The sequence below is a fragment of the Amphibalanus amphitrite genome, unplaced genomic scaffold (assembly GCF_019059575.1).
Source record: "Amphibalanus amphitrite isolate SeventyFive unplaced genomic scaffold, NRLGWU_Aamphi_draft 001705F_arrow, whole genome shotgun sequence".
Taxonomy (NCBI): domain Eukaryota; kingdom Metazoa; phylum Arthropoda; class Thecostraca; order Balanomorpha; family Balanidae; genus Amphibalanus; species Amphibalanus amphitrite.
This window is the reverse complement of record NW_024883198.1, coordinates 87,500-104,726: the sequence shown is the minus strand read 5'-3', so window position 1 is coordinate 104,726 and position 17,227 is coordinate 87,500. Positions and strand designations below refer to the sequence as shown.

The following is a 17,227-nucleotide window of genomic DNA, read 5'->3' as shown; positions in this document are numbered from 1 at the left end:
CGGCTGCCGGCCGCTGCTCGCGCGCTGCCGACCGGAGCGGTCCGTCTCAGGGCCGGGCGGTGGCTTTTTGCCGTGAACCAACAGGTTGTGCCCCCCGTGTGACGAGCTGCGGCCGGCCGGCGGCAGGGGGCGGCCGGCCGGTCGGTCGGCCCGGCAGCGGCAGCGGCGGCGGCGGCGGCGGCGGCGGCGCGCTCAGTCGACCAGCAGGTGAGGTGGTGGCCGCACGCGCCCGGCCCTCTGCCGCCGCCGGCACGTGAGAGCGAGCGAGAGACGGACGCGAGTCAGTGAGGCCAGCCGGCCACGGACAGAGGCTGCGCCGGAGTGTCGACCAGCTCCGATGAGCCAGCCCACGGCGAGATAGGTGAGTGCCCCGCCGCCCGCTGGGCCGGCCCGGACAGACCGGCGACGCGGGACACATCCTTTCCGGACGTACTCTCCAGCTGGCGGGGCCGGGTCTCATCGGATTTCCCGTGGCGTAGTTCTGGCTGGCGCGGCCCCAGTGCCGGCGCCGCTGCACTGTTTCTGCCGGCCGCCGCTGTTTGGTAAATCTGACGGCGGCGGAGGATGGATGGTGGCTGGTGCGTCGCAGCCGGCCGCCGCCGCCGTTCTCTGCACCGGCCGCCCAGCTGAGCCGACTGCAGACGGAGCGCTGAGGTCATGACGCTGTCATCGGCGGCTCCATATCCTGCCCCCGTGACGTCACCGACCGCACGTGACACACGACCCGCGCGTACCCGTCCGTCCGTCTGTCCATCCGTCCGCCCGTCCGTCCATCCGTCGGCTACTGATAGCGCCGGTCGGGAGCGAGCAGCAAACCTCCACTCTGTCTGGATGCCCGCTGGCCTCCAGCCGTCCCGGGCCGCCGGCCGCCGTGCCGAGACGTGAAGATGACGCTGTCACTTGTTGCAAACTTGTTTGATGGATAGCATTAAATTAACTGGGTTTAATGGGCGGCTCGGCTCGAACCGTTCATCATGCCATAAGTGCGGCGTTGTTAGCGAGAATGGTCGGCCGGCAGCCGACCCGGTGACCCGCGGACATGTCTCTCTGGACTCTGGCGAACTCTGGGCGACTCCCGTGGACTCTGACGATCCCGGCGGACTCTGTCTGGGTCTGGAGGAGTGGGGCGGGGCCGCCGACGGGGTGCGGCGGCCGGCCGCGGACGGTGTGCCTCAGGACCGAGCTCGAACTGCCGCGGCCGGCGCCCGTTTCCCACGGGTTTGGCGTGGATTGATTTGCATAATGTGGCACAGTGATGGACTACCGACACTCATTGGTATTCGAGGGAGGCGAGGGTGCCAACGTTTACCCTCACCTGTCGTCACTGACCGCACCGGCGAAGGCGCAATACCAACATGGTAAGGCAGGAGAGGCGATTGGCAGCGGTACGGCACGGAGACGAGTGACCCAGGACCAGAGAGACGACCAGCCCTGCATCCTAGAGTCCAAACAACCTACCCTGAAACCCGCCTGGGAAAACTACTGACCCACAGGACTGGGGAGACGACCGACCCTGCACCCTTTAGTGAGGGAGACGACTGAACTATCACCCCAGTAAAGGAGACGATTGGTCGAGCACAACAGCAGGGGGGACGACCGACCCAGCAGCCCAGTATGGCAGGCAGCCGACCGACCAGTAGCGAGGGAGACTGCCAGTCCAGTCAGGGCACAGGGTGGAACCCCTGTGCCAGGGTGCCAGGGCACAGGCAGAGGTGCAAAAACCTCTTCAGCTGTCACATACTTTGCCAGTGGCACACGGAATCTGTCACGCAGCTTCCATCCACCAGGTGATGTCAGCTGACGGAGTTTACGTTGAGATGACTGGATGTTACTTTTCCCTCCTCTCTGAAATTTTAATCATTTCTTGAATTTTAACATATTTTAGGACAGGTACCAATGATTAGGCACTTCTTATTGAGCACCTTGAGACCTGACATTTATTTCTACTGTTCTTTTCTCAACAATATTCAAATATTGAAACCCTTAAAACACCTGCCTTCGGACTCTGATTATGCAAATGCAGTAAGTAGGTGTGCATTAACTATAGTTAGTACTTTTATAAGACTAACTATTATGATAATTCACTTGAGATAAATGTTGGTTTAGAGGCAGAAATGACACACAGCCTGGTACACAACGGCACCCTACACAATAGAAAGTCTGAAAATGGCTAAGTGCCTATATGCTGCAAACCAAAAACATTGTCAAGTTTCTAACTAGAAGCCAGGCATGGTCAAAGCTATGGCCTAGTTGAAAGAAGGTAAGTACATTTTGGATAGGTACTGAAAATCATTAGAAAAACTTGGATTTTGTAAAACGTGTAGGCTGCGGCACAAACAAAAGCAGGTTATTATGCAAACATAACCTGAAGGAACATTTTATTAATTTTCCTCCCAAGGTTTTGCACACAAAAATGGTGATGCCAGCCTTAATTAATCTAAAATATTTCATTGATATGATTCAAATAAAAATGTGAATGCATCCTAATTGAATACTCATCTATTTCAATTTTGACAGCAGGGTAGACAGCCAAAATTGGATTCCCATATCAATATACACTTATGCCAAATTTTCTGACTGAGTTTTTGTATGCTGACAGTTTTAGCTGAATCTCACCTCAAGGTTCTGTTATTGGCTATTGCTCGTCTTCATCTTACATCCACATGCTTCAAGACTGATTGAACTATAAATAATACTATCCACAGCATACATCTTGTGCTGGGGACAAACAAACAGCCCGCACATCTTGCCCGCGCAGCCGTAGTAATGCTGTTGGATCCCATACTGCCTCACCTCACCTCCCTAGCCCGGCTAAGACACTCAAAACACACTGTCACAAACTGTCACAGCCGGCGTGACAATCCGCCAGCCCCTCGCCAACTCCACGGCCAGGCAATGGGGATTTACAATGGAGACAGCCGCCGCGTGACAGAATCCGCCGGCTTTTTGCAGCCCCCCGTAAATGCGTACAGTTATGACGCAGCCGTTACGATTATAATCCACAGCTAATTTACTGCAAAAAGTAAACTTACTGCAAAATGACAAATGAGTAAAAGTTGAGCCCCGTAGTAGCTAGCTATCTTACTATTCGCATTTATATGGAATATAGAAAGTGACACTCTAATTGGTGCCTACTTGACCGTAATCTGTCACGTTTCATGGGCTAAAAGTGCTATCTCTGGCACATACTCTGGTTGGCGAGTTGGCAGGTTTTTGCACCTCTGGGCACAGGGTGGAACCGTTCTTGAAGCAATCAGTCCTGGCTCGGTGGCGAAGTCCAAAGGACTCAATCCCGTGAGACACGGAGACAGTACAGATCGAATAGGTGACTCGGTTGCGTAAGCGAGGCTCCAGAAAAACTTCTTTTCAGGTAGTCAGTTTGGAAATGAATTATTCGATCTAAAAGCTTTATTACTTTGGCATAACATTATTATTTCTTGACTTATAACTTATAAGAGATTATGGCCATTGGCCACCTTTGGCGAAGCGGTACAATTTGAGGTACTTCAAAACAAATCTACAAATACTTCTGTAATTAATTCGTAACAAGAAGCGTGAGGCATCGAACAACACCTGTTCAGTCAATACGATCAGTCTGCCAGTCTTTTGGTCCATACAAAGGTCTGTTGGAGCCAAACACGACCCCTGCTCACACTTGAGTCACACCTGTTCAGCTCGGATAATCCAATGACCGATTTTCCACCCCTGGTTTACCCAAATCACCGCCGCGTCTCTGATGGCCCGATCGGTCTCCGCTCCCCTCGGCCCATTATCGCTCTACGGACGGGATGGGGGAGAGGGGGACAGCAGAGAGGGGGGGAGGGGCGGCGGTTCGGACGGCTCGGATGTCTTCATGCGCGCCACTAATGGTGCCCACATGCTCGGCGATACCTGCCAGCCGATAATGCCCTTCTTTGTTTTGAGACGCATTCGGTTACATTGTAGATACGTTCATAAATTAGAGTTTATTGCCGACTGGTTGAGCGCCGCGGCCGTGGCCGCTCACCATAAAACTGGCCGATACGTCTGCCTGCCGGCCCCAGCGCGCTGCGCTTGTCTCGTCTCTCATAATTCTCCGAAACATGGCCGGCGTGGTAATTAAGACATCATCTCATTTGGGCTCTCACACGGCCGCTGAGCGGTCAGCCTGACCTTTACCCGGCCTCCTGGTGCCGCCACACGCTTCACGCTTTGAGTGATGAGGCGGTGTTTGAGTGATTCATGGACTGATGAATGTTACCGGTCGGAGTGCTAAAGACTGATGCATGTCTTTGGCATAGGTGTGGGACACAAATACTATGGTGTACCTCAAATGATACCTAGGATGTTTATTATGTATGTGCAGAAAGACGCTGGAAAAGAACTTTGCACAATGCGTATGTACATACTCTTTAAGTATGTATGGTCAAAACTATAACGGAAACTCCCACGCATGACATACAAGTCCTGTACTAGTAGCATTGATAAACAGAAGGATGGTGGACGGTGGACTGGACAGTCACTATGGTTCACTCAAAACTTTTTTACTACCTCCTGCAGGGCTCATTTTCATCAAACCCGCAAGATAAGAGTATATTGAAAGGGTAACTCGCTGCTACCATTATGTGCATAGTAACGGTACGTGGTTAATATGAACTTATTCGCCAGCGAAGAGTATTATTACCATGTGTAAATATCAATATTACTCTCGCGATCCAGAACATCACGAAAACTCTTTCCTTCTGGGTATCGTGACTCGTGTACAGATAGTCGTTTCTTGCGTGGATCTTGTTTACCCTCGTGAAGATGATATTTGAAATTGAATCAATCAGCCAATCAGAAACGAGATCGGCCGTTTGCGGTTTGAAGGCCGCGCGCATCTGTCAGTTTTCGGCCGTTGGTCTCCGAGAGAGGATGTGAGCAGTGTCGGTGCCGCGCGGCGTGGCCGTTGGTGATTGTGCTTGTGTGCTGTTCATCGCCTATAGAGCCTCTGTGGACATTTTATTGTAAGTACCGATGTGCTAGAGCATTGCATGCCGTTGAGAGTGGTGCTAATTTGACCTGGTCAACAGAACCCCGTGCACGGCCACGTGGCCTAGTGCTGTGAGTACGTACATTAATTTTGTTGTGATGCTACAAGTTTATGCATTGTGTTGGTGACTTTGAAAAAGCCTTTCACTGTAGTGATCCAGTCTCATTATCTCACGCAGACGGGCGACCACCCAGGAACGCCGTCGCTCACTTCAAATGTTGTGCGCTGTGCCTTATCCAATATGAGGGCGCTGAATGTCTTCCTATTCATATTCAAATTGCATTCAAGTTGTATCGTGGTGTTTATTTACCGCTTGTGCATTGCTGAACGATTTGTATAAATTCGTATGAATAATTGAAGAGTCTCACAATGTTCATGGCTGGTGTGTCCCTCGTATTGTTTGTACGGAAGCCAAATATACATTGTTGCTCTTGAAGCATGTTTTTTTTTTAGTTGGTGAGCTCCGGTTAACAGAAGCTTCGTGAAACTTCTGAAGGAAGCGTCTGTGAGTCTGTAACCATCCTCTGGGGGGTTTACACTTAAAGGGACCCTCCCACCTCAACATTAGTTTTGAGTTGAGATAGCCAAATTGGTGGCCATGGCCTGAAAATACCGGTTTGGGCATTCACAACATCGAAAAATGCTTTAATTCGGAGATATGGAATTTCAAACTTGCAGTTTTCGGATTCTAAGGGGCTAATGCATTGGTATGCCCATGGGTGGAGAATGTTTGAAAAAGTTACCCCGGCCGGCGACCGATAGTCGCGGGAAGACGATATACTCACGTTGTTCTCAACGGTCATCATCAAACCCCTATTCTGACGCATGGAATAGGATGCTGTGTTTGCTCAAGGATGAGCGTTGTATCCGACACCGTATTATTAAGAACATTTTTGGAATGATCGAAAAGGCAATTTCCTTTTAAATTATTATTTCTTTTTGCTTAAACTTGCAATTTCACACCGAACCCAAACCAAACCATATGCCATTTTGAGTACCTAAATGTTGCGTTTTCAGCTTTTTATTGTGTCTCAAAATAGCTACAAAAAGACAACTCACCATAGTAGAAGCTTTACAGAGAAATTGACAGATCGAACCAAGCAAAGCACTAAAATAAGTCACTGACATCCACGGGCGTAGCCTTTTTCAATGTTGGGCGGCTCTTATAATACAAACAGGGAGTCGATCCAGGAATATCGACCGGTCCCGGTCTCGTAGCTCAGTTGCTAGAGCGTTGGATTCCGCGTGGCGAGAGCACGCGGCCCGGTTACAACAGTCCGAGTTCGAAGCATGATGGCCGCTCGGTGTTTATGAGCACCCTGACGGGTACGCTCATAAACGGGTGTGGTTGCGGTTGGTGGCAGGTCAGTTGAAGGCAATGAGGTCAAGCAGTAGTTTTGAAAAAGTGCGCCGAAGGCGCGCCAAAATTTCGAAACTGAACAGGATTTGAGAGCAATCTTGGCATTGGCGACCACACGCGGGTCTTAGGGTTGGAGATTATGGCAAGTTAAGTAAATGGTAAATACCTACCTGATTTGCAATATTACGCCCATGGAAGTCAACATTCGAAGAGCGTGAGTTTTCTTTTCTCGTATGGAGACAGCTTTTAGGATTTACAAGAGTAGAAAAGTTACCCCGGCCGCGCCGGGGTAGGCTGAAAGTTACCCCGGCCACGGCCGGGGTGGCCGGGGCAGGTTCTCCACCCATGGGTATGCCCCCTTAGAATTTGTGACGTCAGCGGAGATCTAACGATTTTTAAATCTTTTACTAAAACGTTCGGCAGCACGCGGTGGTATATGCTGCTTTGCGCGCAACAAATGCCGCACTTTCAAATAAAGTCGCTAGGAACAGCGGAGATCCCAAAAAGTAAACAAAAGTAAAAGTCTAATATCTTGAAAACCGGTGAATATTTTTCGATGAAATTTGGTAGATATTCATTTTTGCTCTTTCTGAACCGAGCGACATCACTTTCATGCCAATTCATTAACTTTTTTGAAGGTGGGAGGGTCCCTTTAAGGAAAGAGTAAACATTACCATGTGACAAAGGGTAGGCCAGAAGAATATACTCTCTCTAGGAGGGTAAAGCACAGAGTAGATGATGCGTTACTCCCTAGAAAAGGGTTCCGTTAAAGATTTACCCTTTCAAAGAGTGTAACCCCAAAAATGTTACACTCTAGACAAGAGTAAATCAAAAGAGTTTACCATTCAGAAGATGGTAAAAAACGTCTGTGTGTCATGTTACCCCTCCCTGGCGAGTTTACTCTTCATGAAAGAGTAAAATTTACCATCTAGAAGGTGGTAAAAAACGTCTGTGTGTCAAGCTACCATGCTATGGCGGGTTTACCCTTCAGGAAATGGTAAAAAAGTTTTCAGTGTTTAGGCACTGAGGAGCATTTGCGTACCTACACAAATACATGCATGCTTACAGGATGCTCGGCAACAACAAAACATTGTAGAAGTTGTTATGCACTTTGCCAATATACTAGAGCTGTTGCGCTTTTCAATGTAGTGTGATTTACACACTGAATGTGTGAATATCTCAAAGCAACTAAGTGATTATTCCAACGTAAACAAATAGTCAGATGTAGACATTGCACGCTATCAACCATAGCAAGTGCCATTTCATAAAAAATACAGCCATTTATTGGCAAATTTTGCTCTTTTTAGGGATACATGTTGAGGTCGTCCCATCGGTCGTGAGTAGGTGCTTGGGTCCAATTACTGCTTCTGCTGGCCTTGATCAGTGATTGGGCCCGTCACCGGCCGGACAGTCGACCGACTCCAGCTGCGGTGGCCGCGTGACGTCACTGGACCAGTACAATGAGTGACGTCACAGACCTGTTTTGTGACTGAGGCCGTCACTCGCCGGCATCCCGTTCGTTAGTCAGACAAGCACTTATAAGGTCATGGGCCATGCATAAATTTTCATGAGCCTTCTGAGATGAGTTCATGCTAGGCGTAATTCTAGATTTAGCAAGCCCAACATACTTAGGTACAAATACTTGTAAAAACAGATGCGATAGTAAATATCACATTTTCCTTCTCCTGCTACGTACGAATCGTTCTTTTTGAGATGAGTAAGCTGATGTATTTACGAGTATTGTAACTGTTTCTTTTTTTAAAAGCGTCCCCCCCCACCTCATCATACCCTGGCCTGGGACCCTCGCCGCGGTCGGCCGGATCTGGCGCCGGCGGAAGAAGGCGTCCTATCACGGCCCTATCGGTCAAACAGAGCGGTAACCGGCGAGAAAGGTGCACGTTCACTGGACCGGGGACGGCGGGCGTGCGACCTCTGCGGGCAAACACCTGCAGCGAGCGACGGACACACACGGAACACACGGAGCACTGCGCACACAGAACACACAGAACGCACATACGGGGCACGCAGGAACGGTACATAATTGCTCGGAGTGACAAAGGTGCAATGAACTGCTGCACATGCTGCACGGTCAGTGCTGTGCCACAGGCACGCGCCATCCAATAAAGACTGTGCTACTTCCAAAGACAGCTCTGTTCAGTAATCAGTTCCTCCTAACCCACGTTTAGTCAGGGATGTGCCTATGCACACAGTGCCACTTCGAGCATTCTCTCCGTGCTAGGTAACCCACATAACACTGCAGTACGATGGAAGCTTCTTTTGTCGTCAGTCACCTGTCGGCAGCTGTCACTTCAATCGCTTGTCAGCGGCACCATGATTCAGCACGCCAGCGACAGGTATTTCTAAGATACGGTTACGGTCTTGTGACAATTACCGACGCTACCATGCGTACATACCTACACATTTGTTCAAATCTAGTCACTGTCGCCGGTGAGTGCCAGTGTTCCTGAACTTTTTGATACCACTCAGACATTCAGCCAATGCACAAAAACGTCCTTGTTCAATGTTCACTGAGCTAGTCACTCACGCTGCTCCAACAGTCTCGCTGCATATCGGGTAGCCGCGCTCCACTGCGTCACTCCTCTGCGTGCTGCGTCACTCGGTCACACAGCGGTTAAGTCGAACCGTGCCCATCGCTCGGACGTGCTATCGGACAGTGCTCACAGGCCAGGACGTGCTCCTTCACCAAAGCTGGCACTGTGGCTCAGAGCAGCTCTCGTCTCTCCGGAGCCATCCTCTGCACCGTCTGCCGCAGCTGCTTCTGTAACGGTGTGACAGAGCAATTTGTCCGCAGCACTGTTTCGCGGCCGGAGCTGTCCCCACTCCCAGACCTCTGTCTGGCTCGGTACATGTCTGCCCGTCTGGCCGCGGCGGCTCCCCGTCTGACCGCGGCGGCTCCCTGTCTGACCGAGGCGGTGCCGTCTGATGTGCCGTGTCGCCGCCAGTCGATGATCCGATGAGATATATCGGCTGGCGGCCGTTCCATCGCTGGACACGGTCCGGCCGGCGGCCACGGCGCACCGGCCCGGCGACTGCATTTCATCAACGACCTCTAACACCGCCAATGATATCATCCGTCTATTTACAATGCAAGCAAACGGCGGGCGGCCAGGGATCGGCCTTTGTGAATGCATAAATTCGCAGTGCATAAGTGACAGGCTAAGTGTTGTGTCGATCATTGATGGATGTTGGGTGGCGGTCGGTCGGTATATCAGCGACGGTGCGGGCTGACGGCTGGCCGGGCATGGTCTGTGTCCTCTGTTCGCTGCATCAGCTGAGCGCAGCATGAAAACCAGGCTGCACCATTACATATTATATAAATGGTGCATATCTACATAGTGCCTGCAAGTACTTCATACTAGCTTCAATCATGCATCATCCTATTTGGTCAGACAACAGTAGAAGTGAGGCCCAGAGTGTAGAGCTCTGAAACTTCTCGTCGGTACTCGGAGGCGCCTCTGGTCGGCGCTCTGCAGCAGCGCTCTGGCCTGGCGCCGTTTCAGGCCAGGTATTTACCCTCTCTCGCTGCTGGGCTGTGAGCCCGGTCGGCAGCCGCTCTGTCTGACAGTCTGTTTACAGCGGCCGGTGTCGATGGCAGAGATCAGACGGTAGCCGCTCACTGGGTCGGGGAGGGGAGGGCCGTGTGTTTCCATCGCCCAGCGCTCCTGCACCCTTCCTCACTCAGCCGCGCGGCACCCTGGGACGTTACCCAGCCTCGGTCGAACGCCGACGAGCACGCTGTCTTGCCAACGAGCCGTGTTATCGTGGCGTAGACATCTGTGCAAGATGCCGTGAAGTAATCAAAGCTTTGAGCTGTGGCCCGGCGAATGCTTGAACACCGGGGCTGATACTTTGAAATGCTGTAGGTAGACCTAAACAACTTGTCTGCGGTAAAGAATAAACAAAGAGCGTAAACACACATCAAAACCTTTTGTCCGACGTGGGTGAAGATGTTTGTTTGCATAGTGGTAAAAAGTGAGTGCAGGGTGAAGAGGAACTGAATGATGTTCTCTGTGCTTGGAAACCTGCACAGACGCCGCAGCGGGTTTCCAGGGCCTTCCCTCGCTGACCTGACCCTCCGTCCGCCAGGTGTGTGCGAGCTGACCCGATGGAGCTGACCGGCTGCTGGCTGGCGCTGATGCTGCTGCTGGTGCCGGGACTCGGCCAGGTCGGCTCGCAGCAGGACGCCGGGCCCGGCCGGCCGGCAGCCACCGCCAGCGCACACTCACCGCCAGCCAGGAGAGACGCCAACGCCACCGCACTGCGCACAGTCAGCGGCTCGCCGCCCTCCCCGGAGCCGCCCAGCTCCACCAGCTCGCGCTCCGAGCCGTCCGACCCCGGCTCCTCCACCGCCCGGCGCTCAGCGACCTCCGGCCGGCCACGCGGCCAGCGAGGTCAGCGCCGTCAGCGCGGTCGGCGTCAGCGCGGTCAGCGGCGGCGCGGCCAGCGGCGGCGCGGTCCGGGAGGATCCCGAGGTCCATCGAGACCTCGTGGCGGAGACTCCAGCGGCTCCTCTGATTCTCCGGGTTCCTCCAGTTCGTCCGATCCTTCCACTTCCTCAGATTCCTCTGATTCCACCGCTGTGGACTCCCCTAGCGCCCCAGCGGCGGCCGACCCTTCCGGAGCCGCCGGAGACACTACGGGTCGAGGCAGACAGGGCCGGAGGAGACCGGGAGGCTCCGACCGGGGTCGTCGGCACCGCGGCGAGCACTCAGACGACCTCGGACTCTGGATCGACCCAGACCAGATCGAACAGTTCTCAGGTGAGCCAGTGCACTATGGTTGGAAACGGCCTCACGGATGGCCGTGGGCAATTTCGGAATATATGTATATTTGGGGTGTCATTCTGTTGGAAATTGATGAAATGTTTTGAATTGGGCAGAAAAAATTATTTAGTTGCGCATTTAGTCTCCATTATTGTACGTGGAATCGGGAGTTTCTGACAGTGACTTTTTTGGTGCGCCGTCAAAGGTTTAAACAACCGCGCTGGTGATAGCATGTGGAGTACCTCCATGACGTTGTAAAACTGGATTATTATATATCAAAATAATCCTTGTTATGTTGGCTATCGAGTGGAGTGACTCTTTTTCCCATGCGTGTTCAAAATCAGGAACGGCATTGCATTCTGTTTGCAGTGTCACCACAGCAATATTTGCAAAATTGCGTTTATGTTTCATTGGACATACAAAAAGTTCTCCATCGACCTCCATTGAGCTTTTTGGCAGAATAAATCGCTGTTCAATTCTGCGTAAGGGGAACGTAAAAGCAGACTGCGCACTTGTGCGCAAAATCGTCCGTGAAGCGTCATCTCCCGAGGCGTACCTACCCGTCGCTTCGTTAGCACCAGGTCGGCTCGTCAGTCTTGCAATCGCTTATCCTTATAAATGATGGTAAGAAGCAGGCTTGCGGAGTCGTGGTGGCGCCAAATCCGACTCCGACTACGACTCCGACTCCTGACTCGTTGCCATGACTCCGGCCGACTCTGTCTCCGACTCCGGACCCCTGCCAGTGTTTCGGAGTCGCGATGGAGCTGTTCCGATTCGGACCGACTCCGACTTCCACTGCGGGCTCCTGACCGACCCCGACTCCGACTCCGACTCCTGGCTCGTTGCCACGACTCTGGGCGACTCTGACTCCGACTCCGACTCCGACTCCGACTCTGACTTCGACTCCGCACCCCTCGTAAGAAGTAACTGCTCGCCCCTGCACCTGGAGTATGAATATCGTGCAAACGTGTATGGATATCCTGGAGTATGGATATGGATATCCACTGACAGAACAGACATACAGACATGCTGTAAACTCCATTACACTGCCAATACCATGGCAAATCAAATGGCTATCTATGGTTTTTGATCATCGTTCTACAGTTTCCAAAATCTTGAACTGAATGTTGGCAATTTCTCGTGACTACTTCACGACCATGACGCATGCATTTCTGAAATTGATCTTTTTTCAACCAGCCACGTACTCGTATGATAAAATGAATGTCACCATCGTGTTCTACGCCCAAAAGTACCCATAAAACATGTGTCATGCATGGGCTGCGGATAGGTACCAGTTTTAATTTTCGGGGTTATGTGCTTACCTGATTGACCTGACTTTGACCCTGGCCAGTGGCCTATGCTTGACTGACCCCTACATTGATCTGACACTCTTTTAGCACTTATATGAAGGGTTGTGACAGTTGTGACAGTTGTGACAGATTGTTTAGGACCAACTGATGACTGAATTTATTTAGGACCAACTGATGACGATATAATCGAAACGCGAAACGCGAGGCACCGATTGCGAGGTTCTAAAGTCCATGCTACTGAAAGCCCGATTTCAAGTGTTTGACCTGACCTTGACCCGACCTGTGACCTCGAAATTCAGCTTTAAAGTATTCATGTGAATCGTCTCGTCGCGTTCTTCTTTCGTTTGCCGCGCCTCGTGCGTTTCGCTGCGCCTATTTGTTCGCGAGTTATCGGCTGGGGGCGTTGAACGCCCCCCCCCCCCGGCAAACGGCGGATGGGGAAATACCCCAGCAACTGCCGGGTTAATCTGACGCATGTTTTGTCATTTGATCGTCATTTTATTTCTTACTTTTTTGCCTAATCTAAAAAAAAATCATAAATACTCTTTCTCCAAATTTGTGACCCTTTATGACCAATAGTAGGACACTGTGCGTCACTACGTTGATATTTCTCGCCCTAAAGCATAACAACAATATCCATTCAGTAATAGCTGTATTCAAAACATGTTCAAAATGCCTCACGATATCGATAACATAACGAAAGACATAGGCGACTTATGACATACTTGCAATGATGACGTCACACACGCGTGACGTGACGTGACCTCGTCATTTCTGAGTTACTGTATGATGCACGAAAGACACTGGTATACCTATGCAAAGTTTCATCGCAGTCGGTCTACGCATTAACAAGTTATGGGCAAAACATTTTTTCGCGTTGACCCCCGGCCATCCGTGAGGCCGTTTCCAACCATAGTGCAGTGGAGCGATCGCCAGTAAAATGAGCCTCCCTCCGAAGGGTGCCACTCTCTTCGTCTAGCATCATTTGGTCTAGTGCCTTTTGAGCTAGTGCAATTGGTCTAGTGCTTCAGCTGGTCTAGCGCCAGTTTGGCTATTTTCGTTTGAGCTAGTGCCAAAGTGCCATTCATTTGAGCTAGTGCCTTTGGTCTAGTGCCGTAATTTCGTCTAGCTTTCAGCAGACTCATTTCCATGATGGAGGTGTATTATCATGCTTGGCACAATAATTAGGCCCACGAGGAAAAGATTTTGCGGTTATTTTATTTTTTACAGAACTTAACGAGGCAGCTTTCATGACGTTCAAAAATCCAAGAAAACTGTTAAAAATATGAATAAACGCCTGACAACACTTATAACCAGACTAGCGGAAGGCACCATAGAGCGGGCGGAATTCCTTCGTGGCGTGGGATATGCTATCACACTGTACGTTTAAATCCGAAACATCAAGATTTGGGCGGGTTATCAAGATGTTATACATAATCGAACGAACGAAATATATACGACAACGAGACCGAACTTTTTCATGGTAAACATGGCCGAGCATCTCAGGGAACTATATATTTCAAATAAATTTCGGGAACTAGCACAAATGAACTAGACCAAATATGACACTAGCTCAAATGAAGCTAGCTCAAGTGGCACTAGACCAAATAAAGCACTAGACCAAATGAACTAGCCCAAACGATACTAGACCAACTGACACTAGTCCAAGTGGAGGGGACTCCCTCCGAATGGCGGCTGCCATGTGAGAAACGACACGGGAGCCTTGCGTCACCTGTGTATGACCAGAGGATGATTTCATTGGTGATATCGTGTAATTACGCGGTCCGACTCACCCATTGGAATCGCCCCGTCAAGGATAGGGCTTGGCTAGCGGTCTGCACATTGTGCAATGCAGGCCGTCAATTAGCTTTGATCGCGGCCGCAGTAACATAAACACCTGGTAACTGTTATGACTGCGCTTGCAGTGGCGATATCAGCAGACGTAACGTATCACTTTCGCTTGGCACGGCGATGGCGCTCCGGACAGAGAGGCTAATTGTGATGGCAGCAGCGGCCAGACCGTAACACGGCTGTTTGATCATACGGCAAATGTGTAATATGACGTGCCTCACCTGTCAACAAACCACATGATGATTTTTACAATTATCCGAAAACTTCACTTTTACAGCAGCGCTCGTTTTACAGAAAACTTATCGAAACATGTAGGAAGCGTAAAATAAACATTCTTACATGAATAACGAACATAAATGTGACAGCGTGACAGAGTAGCTGCAACTTGAAAATTGCACAAGCACTGGATATTTTATTGTGCACCTTTAAGTCTTATCTTCATCTCAACGGTGAGAACAGTGCCCTATTGTACAGCATACGCTGTCTAATTAAGTAGCTGCAGCAGTTACGGTTAAATGATGACATCTAATTTGTGCGCTGATTGCTCCTTAGCGCCTGCTGTTCCGGCTAGTTCTATTGAGTAATTTCATTTCAGCAAATCACCGTGTTAATTACCTGTGAAAATGCGCCCAACTGAGCTGCCACGGGTGATATTTGTGTCGTGCGTCGCCGGTAAATCCTGGGCGCCGGACCGGCCGGGGACTAATTGGCGCTGTGGGACAGAGCCCGGCACCTGGCCGGCGACCGCAGCCGCCCCAGACGCTGAGTGGTGACTGCCGCCGGCCCGGGCACGGGTGCCGAACTAATCGGCCGAGCAGCGGGGTGTCAGCGGGCCGCGCGCCCTCCTCCGCTCCCTGTGCGCCGCGCCGACCGGCCGCCGCCGGCACCGACCGACCCACCGGCACTATTTTTACCGGCCGGACCGGGCTGATCGGCGGCCGATAGAGGTGTGCTCGGTCCACTGCGGTCACCAACAGCCGCTGTCCAGGTGTTAAACAGGTGTGTCCCCGCTCCTCTGCGTCCCTCGTCCCGTCCCCACCTTCACCCAGCCGCTCACCAAAACCGATACCGGGTGTCGGCCAATAGAAAGCCACCACCAGCCAGCCCGCACGGTTTCTGACAGGAGCCCGGTTTTATTGCAGGCTACCGGATACAGATCCCGATCATTATCAAGGGGCAGCTGCTGTCGCACATCATGGACCCTAACTTCGAGCGATACCTTCCCATGATCCCCGCTGAGGTGAGTGAGGCGAGTCTGGGCAGCGGGAGAGAAGCATAAAACCATGACTGAACCAGCGCGCCGCTAAACATCAGCGAGCCAACGTCTCAATCTACCGTCATAACACGACCAGTCCCAGTCAACACACTTCCAGTGGGGAAATAAGCACCGACCTGCCATGTCTGTCTGGGCCGGATGACAAATCAGCTTACCTGGCCGTAAATAAGAACCGCTGGAAGAAAGGTCTGTTGTGGTCCCTGTGGAGCCTTTATCCGCGGCGGGGCGCACAGCAGGCTCCTCGGGCAGCACGTGCAGATTGGTGATCATATCTGGTGTCTCCCGACCCGGCCAGCGGGGAAGGGCCGGATGATCAGGGGTGACTGGTGACACAGGGGACTGGTGACTGCACCAGACAGCTGCCGTTTATCACGCAAACAGCTGACTGACGACTGATTTATTTGGACTTTGGTGAGCGCTGGCCGCTGAAACATTCAGCGCCTGAAGCTTGCGTAACAGGTGACCTCTGTCGCCGCAGAACATGCGAGCGAATTTCACAGCTCTTCCGTTCCATCATCCATTCGCCAGACAATGCGGAGAAGTGGCCGTGATGAGGTGCAGATCAGACTTGTAAACGACTCAAATTTTTTTTGAGTCGATTCTTTGTTTGAGTCTGGAAATTTGAATCGATTCATCAAACGACTCATGATGTTAAATTTAATTGATTCGAATCAACTCATGACTCATCAAGTTCCTCGATAAAATGATTCGAATCAACTCATGACTCGAGCAACTAGCCAACGGAATGATTCGAATCAACTCATGACTCACACATTTTGATGAATCGATTCAAATCAACTCATGACTCACACGACATTTTTATTGAACTTATTTCATTCAACCCATGACTCACTATAGGCATTTGTTGATTATTTGACTCAAAGCTATGATAAAATGAATATGCCGCATACCACAATTGTATTAAGAAGCATAGTAGCCTTGACCAAAGATTCAAGCAGCTACCTATGTAGGACTAGGTACATAGGTACCTACCTTACACCTACCTATCTTCAACACTCAACAGTGCAATGTCAGATAAATTTGTAAGTAACTCTGAGAGACAATTATAATATAAGTAAGGACTAAGGAGTAGCATAGTAACCTATCTCTTATTATTACCTAGAAAGTCTTATTTGAAAATTCAAAAGCACAAGTTCCAAGAGGAGGTTTTCTTTTAATCAAACCTTTTCTACATGATAATGAGACAAATGTTACTACTTCTTACTTATCAGATAAAATTATTCAAACAGTACAACCTCAAAAATAGGATTAATCCCACCTGTGAAACATTCAGCATCAACAGGGCTCCATGGGCCACGAGGAGTCCATGACCTTGCATGAGTGGCTCAGGCCTCAGAATCAGATATGATCTTGAGCAATTTTAGATTAAAAATGACGTCATTGAATATTAATCGATATCAGGAGCACCGGAGCACTGACCAAGTGGCTCTTTTGGTAAAAATAAATTGTCATTAATTCGGGCAACGTCATCCGGCCAATTTGTCACGAGATTCAGACGTGATAGTTATCAACTGCGCCATTAATGTAGTTTTCTTAAAACTACTATGACTTCAACATTCTATTCTCGAATTCATGACGTCACTCATAGTACATATTTTAGGCCAATGGAGATCG

General features: G+C 50.5%; 1 protein-coding gene across 3 annotated transcripts in view; it reads left to right on the top strand.

Annotated features, from left to right (window-relative positions):
* The first annotated feature begins 203 nt into the window (after positions 1-203).
* LOC122374746 (protein shifted-like) overlaps positions 204-17,227 on the top strand; it is a 32,048-nt gene continuing 15,024 nt past the window's right edge. For all 3 annotated transcript variants that reach the window (XM_043353682.1, XM_043353681.1, XM_043353683.1), the window contains exons 1-3: positions 204-361; positions 10,479-11,152; positions 15,459-15,556. In XM_043353682.1, the coding sequence (XP_043209617.1) occupies positions 10,498-11,152; positions 15,459-15,556 (753 nt within the window). In that variant the 5' untranslated portion in view covers positions 204-361; positions 10,479-10,497. The remainder of the gene's footprint in view (positions 362-10,478; positions 11,153-15,458; positions 15,557-17,227) is intronic.